Here is a 9,277-nt window from a genome sequence, read left to right on the forward strand (position 1 = left end):
TATATATTTAACAGTTGATACAAACGTTTAATAGTTACATAATATTTCATAGATTGGATTTTCAAAAATGTAGCTCACCTTCCTGTTGGACACCCAGACCATTTATAATGCTCTGTATTATAATTGATGAGGCAGAACCCCTTTGACCTTACTAAAATGCTCCGGATGTGAAATTACTGAGTCAAATATATGAACAATGGCTCAAGGTTCTTGATACATAGGTACAAATTGTTTTCCACCTCCTTACTCTCTCATTCCTATTGCTTACTCACCAACACTGGGCTTTATCAGCTAAAAAAGTATATTTGTAATTCTATGATTAAAAATTTTTGCTAATAGAATTCATTGCATAGTTATTTAAATCAGCATAAATTTAATTATATCCCATGGTTGATTAGATTAACATGTATTTAATAGGACCTCTCTTCTTTTCCATGAACTAATACCCATGACATCTCTCCCATGAGTTGCCTGGCTTTATTCCTGGTCCGCTGATCTTTCATTGTTTGGAGTATAAGTCACAGAAAAGGAAGGCCACTGAGCGGGAGCAGACATAGCAGCAATCACGTCTGAGGGCTTCGGTCCAGGGCCAGCCGGGCAGCCAGGCCTGGCCACAGTGACGTCTCAGGGACACGGGCCAAGAGTGTGACTTCTGACCCAGCCGCTGGTCTGCTCCCGGCCCCTCTGGAGGCGCTGAGGAGCGGCCGCCAGCTCCAGAAACCAGGAGCCAGAGGAAATGGCCGCTCAGTAGGGAATATAGCCCCGACTAGAGAGGAGATGGTGGCTGCTTGTCTCGTCACCCGGGAGAAGGGCAGTTCTGAGACCTCCACCCCAAACATCGCAGGCCAGGCATCGGACCGGGATGCGCAGCATCGTCTGGGAAGGGCGTTTCGGCTTTAATAAACCCTCAGGCCGACCCTGGGACACCTCGAACACCTGGTGTGGCAGGTGATTCAACAAGGAACGCTGGTCACTGGCGGCACCTCCGCCCTGCGGGACCACATTCAGAAATGCCCATGAGCGTCCGGTAGGGGCCGGGGAGAGTGGGTTTGTCCATCCTCAGGAAGGTACTGGGAAATCCACTCACTTCCTTGGAGTCAGAAGATTGCTTTTGGCAAGCAATGAATCTTGGCGTTAACCATGGTATAAAAAGATGTGCAGGGGGCCCGGCCGGCGTGGCTCAGTGGTTGAGAGTGGACCTATGAACCAGGAGGTCATGGTTCAATTCCTGGTCAGGGCATGTGCCCAGGTTGAAGGCTGGATCCCAGTGTGGGGCACGCCGCAGATAGCTGATCAATGATTCTCTCTCATCATTGATGTTTCTATCTCTCTCCCGCTTCCTTCCTCTCTGAAATCAATAAAAATATATTTTCAAAGATGCACAGAATAGCATTTTTGTGGTGATAGAAACAGAAAAGGTTCTTTTTCCAAACAACAGGGTATAGTTAAATCAACTCTGGTCTATTTCCTGAAAGGCGTGGCTCAGATGTGGGAAAGCATTTCTGATACAAACTGCAAAACTGGACCTCAGTTTTATTAAAAAACAAACTAGTTTTATACCTTACTCATCAATATACACGCACACACATATGCACCCGGAAAGGAGTAAATGCATTTGCTGGTCCTACTTTGTTGCCGTGTGGTCGGTGGGCTGTGGCATTTTCACTTTTCCACGTGTTCTGTCGCCATGGTGGCTCCTCGCTGCCAGAGCTGGCGCCCTGCTGCCGGCTCCACGTAGTTAATGCATCAGGAAAGTAGACGATAAGGAACCATTCCCTGAATAAAGACTGACATTGAAAAAATCTTTTCCTTAATTAGACAATTCACCCAGAAAATCTATTTAACTGAAAGTTCTCATTTCTCTGAAGAATTCCAGCTAGTTGAGCATTCGCAGAATTTACTGTCCCCATGAAGCATGAGCCATGGGTGGCCTAAAGCTCATAGAAATCAGGCTAATGAAAAGGGGGTTGTTTTGTAAAAACAGTGAAATCGGCTGCACTGCGTCATCCTGGGCATTTGATTGCATTTCATGAGCTCTCTGCTTGGGATGGGTGTGGCCGGCGGCGAGGGGCTGAAATTGCTCCCAGAGTGTGCGCTCCCCACCTCTATTACAGAGACATCAAAAGAAGCACCAGGCCTGGAAGGGAGGGAAGGCTTTGGTCTTGGTGACTCAAGATAACGTGAAATAAGCCACTGGCAGAGAGACAAGTCCCATGTGATTCCACTCATATGTGGAATATAATAAAAGCAGGCAAACAAAATAGAAATAGATTCACAGATGCAGAGAACAGACTGACAGCGGTCAGTGGGGAGAAGAGTTGCAGGGCTGTGTGAATACACTGAAGACATTAAACAAAAAAAATCTACACTAATAAAAGAGAAACATGGTAATTAGCTTACGACCGCTACCCTTTTCATTGGCTAATCAGTGAGTATATGCAAATTAACTGTCAGCCAAGATGGCGGCCGGCAGCCAGGCAGCTGGAAGCGAACATGAGGCTTGCTTGCTGCGGACTCCAACGTTCCCCGCCTGTGCTGCGGGCCTCTGCGCTTCAGTTGGAAACATTGTAACATTTATAGAAGATAAACAAAACCCCGGAATCTCAGAGCTGGAGTTATACATCGTTTTGATTATAGAACGCTCAGCAGCAGAAGCCTCAGAGCTAGAGCCAGAGCTAAAGCTGGCCCAGAATAAAATAAAAAAAAAAGAGAAAAAAAAAGGAGCGGTTGGGAGCTTCAGTCAACAACCGCCAGCCTGGCCGAAACCGGTTTGGCTCAGTGGATAGAGCGTCGGCCTGCGGACTGAAAGGTCCCAGGTTCGGTTCCGGTCAAGGGCATGTACCTTGGTTGCGGGCATATCCCCAGTGGGAGATGTGCAGGAGGCAGCTGATCGATGTTTCTCTCTCATCGATGTTTCTGGCTCTCTATCTCTCTCCCTTCCTCTCTGTGAAAAATCAATAAAATATATTTAAAAAAAACAAAAAAACAAAACAAACAAACAAACAAAAAAACAACCGCCAGCCTGAAAGCAGCCCTCAGCCCCTCACCCAGACTGGCCAGGCACCCCAGTGGGGACCCCCACCCTGAAGGGTGTGTGACCAGCTGCAAACAGCCATCATCCCCTCATCCAGGCTGGCCAGGCACCCCAGTGGGGACCCCCACCCTGAAGGGTGTGTGACCAGCTGCAAACAGCCATCATCCCCTCATCCAGGCTGGCCAGGCACCCCAGTGGGGACCCCCACCCTGAAGGGGGTGTGACCAGCTGCAAACAGCCATCATCCCCTCATCCAGGCTGGCCAGGCACCCCAGTGGGGACCCCCACCCTGAAGGGGGTGTGACCAGCTGCAAACAGCCATCATCCCCTCACCCAGGCTGGCCAGTCACCCCAGTGGGGACCCCCACCCTGAAGGGGGTGTGACCAGCTGCAAACAGCCATCATCCCCTCATCCAGGCTGGCCAGGCACCCCAGTGGGGACCCCCACCCTGAAGGGGGTGTGACCAGCTGCAAACAGCCATCATCCCCTCACCCAGGCTGGCCAGTCACCCCAGTGGGGACCCCCACCCTGAAGGGGGTGTGACCAGCTGCAAACAGCCATCATCCCCTCACCCAGGCTGGCCAGTCACCCCAGTGGGGACCCCCACCCTGAAGGGGGTGTGACCAGCTGCAAACAGCCATCATCCCCTCACCCAGGCTGGCCAGTCACCCCAGTGGGGACCCCCACCCTGAAGGGGGTGTGACCAGCGGCAAACAGCAATCATCCCCTCATCCAGGCTGGCCAGGCACCCCAGTGGGGACCCCCACCCTGAAGGGGGTGTGACCAGCTGCAAACAGCCATCATCCCCTCATCCAGGCTGGCCAGGCACCCCAGTGGGGACCCCCACCCTGAAGGGGGTGTGACCAGCTGCAAACAGCCATCATCCCCTCATCCAGGCTGGCCAGGCACCCCAGTGGGGACCCCCACCCTGAAGGAGGTGTGACCAGCTGCAAACCCATTATGGCAGAACGACCAGAACAACAGGTCACTATGATGTGCACTGACCACCAGGGGGCAGACGCTCAGCCAGAAGCTGGGCTCATGGCTGGCGAGAGCAGTGGCGAGCCGAGTGGTAAGGAGCAGTGAGCAGGTGGTCGGTCAGGAGCGAGAGGTCCGGGACTGAGAGAGGGCACAGGCCAGGCTGAGGGACGCCCCCCTGGCCGGTGCATGAATCTCATGCACCAGGCCTCTAGTAAATAAATAAAAGATTCATAGGCACAGACAGCGGTGTGGTGATTACCAGAGGGAGAGGGAGGTGGGGAGGTGGGAGAGGTATAAGTGGAGATGGAAGGAGACTTGCCTGGGGGAGGAGAACACACAAAACAATAGACATGTGATGTAATATAGATTTATACACCTGAAACCTATACAATTCTATTAACAATGTCACCCTAATAAATGCAATAAAAATACAAGAAGTTCACTGCTGGGCGGAGCTGCTGTCCCCACACTCTCGGTCGGTGGGACAGGGGTGGGGGTGCCGGGGCTGATGCGACGCCACCTGCACACCTGGGAAGCCGAGGCGCTCCTGCAGGAATGGGGACAGGTGGTGCGCTTGCGCTTGCGTGCTGTACGCCTGAGCGTCACAGAGGATGAAAAGTGAAAGCCCAGCCGCTCGCCCCCGTGCCCGGCTTGCCACGCCCAGCATCAGGGCTTCCCCCTCCCGTGTTGGCCTGTGTAACCACAGACAAAACTCGCCGGCCTCCAGCACCTTTGTTCTGACATCTTAACCGAATGTCAAAAGGAAAAGGGAAAACAGCATCAGGGCAACGCGCCTGCGTTGTAACGCCTCCCGGGAGGAGAGAGCCAAGGCAGGAGCCGTTTCATGCCTGTCAGGGTTTTACCTTCTCGGGATATCAATTGGCTGCAGCCTCATTTGACTCAAAATGAATGATAGGCTTAGAACACAACACAAGGAAGTTCAGGCTTGGCAACACCCTTGCCTTAGGCAGACCCGTAAGAACGGCCACTGTGGCGACAGGAGGGCATCCTCGCGCTGGGGCCCCGCTCCCCTCTGTGCAGCCTGAGCAGAGCGAGGGGACCACCTGCTCTGCATTGTCAGTGAGAGGGCCAGTGCCCCCGTTTCCCTGTGCAGAACGCCCGCTCAGTGGTCTCCTCATGATCCTGACCATGTTTGTTGTCACATTTCTTTTAAAACGCTGTTTTGAACCCTGGCAAGTGTGGCTCAGTTGGTTGGGCGTCATCTTGGGCACTGAAGGGTGGTCAGGGCATGTGCCTGGGTTGCAGGCCTCATGCATGGTGGGCAGAGTGCGGGAGGTGGCTGAGCTATGTCTGCTCTCGCGTCAATATTTCTCTCTCTTTCTCCCTTTCCGCTCCTCCCTCTCAAAAAACCCAGTAGAAATTTTTGTTTTTAATAAAAGTTGGTGTGAGTGCTGCTCTCAGTGCACAGAGCATGGTTTCCGGTGACATCAGCATGTGTAGTGATAGCTGTGGGCGGTAGCTGTGGGCAGGGGGCAGGGCCAGAAAGCCTGGCAGCCCCTGTGGGTGCTGCAGAGAACACACATCCCGTAGCCCAATCCACTGAAGAGCGCGAGGGGGTCCGGTTCCCGGGGCCACTGGTTCCTACATTTGGCTGCACATTGGAGTCACTGGGGGGTCTCCCCTAGACGCTGGTCGTCGGGCAGGCTGACGGCCGGCATGGGATGCTTCAGAGCTCCCAGGTCCCTCAAACGTGAGTCAGAATCCGAGAGCCATGAAGGAGCTCCCCCCACCACCACCACCACCAGAGAGTTTGAGCTGGCCCAGGGTCAGAACTGTCTTCCCGTCACCCCAAGTCTGCAGCAGGGGCACCGTCCCCCGGCAGCCCCAGAGGTCTCTGTTGAGAAAGACTTTGCCTCATCACTCAGATCTCAGCTCACCCCACAGGCAGCGGGCAGCAGGCGGCGGGCAGCAGGCAGCAGGCATTCGGCAGTGGGCGGCAGGCAGTGGTCAGTGGGCAGTGGGCAGTGGGTAGTGGGCAGCGGGCAGTGGGCAGCGGGCAGCAGGCAGCAGGCAGCAGTCTGTCTCACCAGGCTGCTGGGTGTCTGAGGACAGGGACCGACTCATGTGGGGTCCTCCCTCCACCGTCTTCCTCCCCACAGGCTCCTCCCCACGGGCTCCTCCTCACCTCAGGCTCCTCCTCCCCTCGGGCTCCTCCTCCCCATGGGCTCCTCCTCCCCACAGGCTCCTCCCCACGGGCTCCTCCTCACCTCAGGCTCCTCCTCCCCTCGGGCTCCTCCTCCCCATGGGCTCCTCCTCCCCACAGGCTCCTCCTCCCCACAGGCTCCTCCCCATGGGCTCCTCCTCCCTACAGACTCCTCCTCCCCACAGGCTCCTCCTCCCCAGAGGCTTCTCCTCCCCATGGGCTCCTCCTCCCTACAGACTCCTCCTCCCCACAGGCTCCTCCTCCCTATAAACTCCTCCCCCCCACAGGCTCCTCCTCCCTACAAACTCCTCCTCCCCACAGGCTCCTCCCCACGGGCTCCTCCTCCCCATGAGCTTCTACCCCAGGATCCTCCCCATGGGCTTCCCTTCAGAGGACTTGCCTCTCCCCCACATGCACCCTCCTAAGCCCTGCTCCCTGGGACAGACACCCCAAGAGCTGCTGCCGCCGCTCTGCTTTCCCCTCAGGCCCCCTTCTTGCCCTAATGGGCAGCCCAGGGAGCCTCCGTCCAGTCCCTGCAGTGCCCACGCTCATGCCCACACCCACGCCCGCCTCTGCTTTTCTCTCCAGCGCTTTCTTCTGTGGGATCACCTTCCCAGCCCCTCTCTCCAGCCTGCTGCTCATGCAGGTCCCAGCTTAAAATCACTGGGAACTCTGACAACTGCTCCCCCATGGAGGCCCTGAGGACGTGGGGTGCAGGGCAGCCCTGAGAGGACAGGTCCCCGGCCATCAGAGCCACGGCGACAGGAAGCGGAGTGGGGGGCCCAGGAGCTGGAGGGGAAGGGGTTGGTGTTGCCTGGGGACAGGGTTCCATCTGGGGAGGATGACAAGGTCTGAGGCGGTGCAGGTGGCCAGGCAGCAGTGTGGATGCACCGGCAGCACCGAGTGGTGAACTCACAAACAGTGAAGATGATACCTTTGGTGTCATGTGCATTTTCCACAGTAAAGTGTTCTCGGTCTCTCTCTCAGGGACCCTTTCCTGTCCTGTGGCCTAAGCCCGGGCGCCCTGTGTCATGTTCCCAGGGCCCCCCTAGCCGCACAGGAACGTTTTCCTTCGGTTCGTCTTTCTCACCAGCTCGTAGGTAGAATGCAAGCAGGTCGCGTCTCACCTCACCCATCACTGCGCACAGAGCCGGCCGCTAAGCCAGTGCTACTGAGCGTGCAGTGGGGAGCCCCAGATCTCCGCTCCCAGCCGTCTTCATGTCGGGAATGTGACTGCTGAGACGGTCGATGCGCTCTGACTGTGCAGCCCCTCCTAACGGCGTGCCCGGTGGTGACTGTGACTGACACGTGGCGGCTGAGCCCAGTGGGTCAGGTCAATGTACCCAAGTTCGGACGGCAGACCGCCCGCCCTGGTGAATGAGGATGGTGGGTGGGCTATGTCACCTTCGTGGGAAGTTCGAGTCCCCGATTCACCTGAAACCAGGTTCTTTCTGCTGCAGGTGAGCCCACGGGTCCTGAGACGACCTGTCTTGCCAGATAAATGCCCCGGAAACCGTAACCACACGGCTGGCTCAGGCTTCTTAAGAGCGACCTCCCTGTGGCCACCTTCTGGGTTAACACTGTGTTTTGTCTTCCCAAACCAGATATTTATCTTTGAGAACAACATCTACTACTGCGCTCACGTCGGGAAGCAGGCCATCCGTGTGGTCTCGACGGGGAAGGAGGACGTCATCTACAACGGCCTCAGCGACTGGCTGTACGAAGGTGAGCTGCCGAGGAGCAGGATCCTGTGGTTGCTGTGGTCGTGTGGTCTGTGGTCGCTGTGGTCAAGTGGTTCCATGAGTGCCATGGCTGTTGGGGTTGCCATGGTTGCTGTGGTCATGTGGTTCCATGGTTGCCATGGCTATTGTGGTTGCGGTGGTTACCATGGTTGCTGTGGTTACTGTGGTTGCTGTGGTTGCCGTGGTTGCTGTGGTTACTGTGGTTGCTGTGGTCATATGGTCACTGTAGTCGCCACTGGCCCTGGTGGTGGTTGATAGCGTTCCCTTTCACTTTAACTATAACTCAAACTCCAGCTTCTTGAGGTTCTGCTAAATTACAATACACTGTTGGGGCATCAGGCGGTGGCAGGAGACGGGGCAGGCGTGGGGCTTCCCAGGACTCAAGCTCTTTGGCTCGAGGGCAGGGGCGCTGTCCTGGGAGGCATATTGTACGCAAGGTGACTTCTGGGGACACTGGGCAATGCACAGGTTTCTGACTCGCTCCCAGAGGCCGAAGGCCTTTTCTGCCCCAAGGTGGGCAGAGTCAGGAAAGAAGTAACAGGTTAACGCTTCTGAAAGGAGCGGATCCACGTGAGCTGCTGCCCCGGGTCCCTGCCTCGTGGGACATCTCCTACCACTGGTTCCCTCTGGCTGAGAGCACCCAGCGGTGTGCGCTGTTCCGCAGCCAGGCAGCGAGTGGAGCTCTGCTCCCAGCACGCATGGTCCGCCCACGCTCAGAGGCCTGACACCCTGTGCTGCTGGCTGTCCGCGCAGGCTCCGTGCGAGCACCGTGCGATTTCCTCACTACCCTCCGCCTCAGGCGTGTCTAACAGATCGAGGCTGTGACAGCATCGCAGACGGGCCGCCTGAGCGACTCACCGGTTCTCACAGCTCTGGAGGCTGATGGTCCAGGTCGAGGTGCGGTGAGGCGGCGCCTGGCGAGGGGTCTCTTCCTGGTCCTCACTTGGTGGGGAGAGGCACGCCCTGGTCTCCGCACCCCCATGTAGGATGTCACCCCACCTCCAAAGGCCCCACTGAACACCAGCCCAGTGGGGGTTCAGGCTTCAGTGTGAAGCCTCTCCTAACAGCGTTCCCGGTGGTGACTGTGACTGACACGTGGCGGCTGAGCCCGTGGGGTCAGGTCATCCGCCCGGGGTCACCGAGGTTAAGGGAGAGGCCTTAGGGAGTCACATTGTTCAAGTCCTGGACAGTCATCTTTCCAGAAATCCAGACGTGAACCTGGAACCTGCGCACCCAGCACTGGGCGGAGGTGTGGCTCACACGCTTCTCACCTGCCTGCGGGGACCACGCGGCCACCACGCTGGTCTGAGCCGAGGGGGCTCCCGGTGTCATCAGGCACAGAAATGGCCTTCCCC

At 56.5% G+C, this 9,277-nt stretch overlaps 1 protein-coding gene across 1 annotated transcript in view; it reads left to right on the forward strand.

Annotated features, from left to right (window-relative positions):
* The window catches only part of DPP6 (dipeptidyl-peptidase 6), a 386,529-nt gene that overhangs the window by 260,651 nt on the left and 116,601 nt on the right, over positions 1 to 9,277 (forward strand). The window contains exon 8 of the mRNA XM_014532252.1: positions 7,785 to 7,905. Within this exon, the coding sequence (XP_014387738.1) occupies positions 7,785 to 7,905 (121 nt within the window). The remainder of the gene's footprint in view (positions 1 to 7,784; positions 7,906 to 9,277) is intronic.

This window comes from Myotis brandtii, unplaced genomic scaffold (genome assembly GCF_000412655.1).
Source record: "Myotis brandtii unplaced genomic scaffold, ASM41265v1 scaffold868, whole genome shotgun sequence".
Classification (NCBI taxonomy): Eukaryota; Metazoa; Chordata; class Mammalia; order Chiroptera; family Vespertilionidae; genus Myotis; species Myotis brandtii.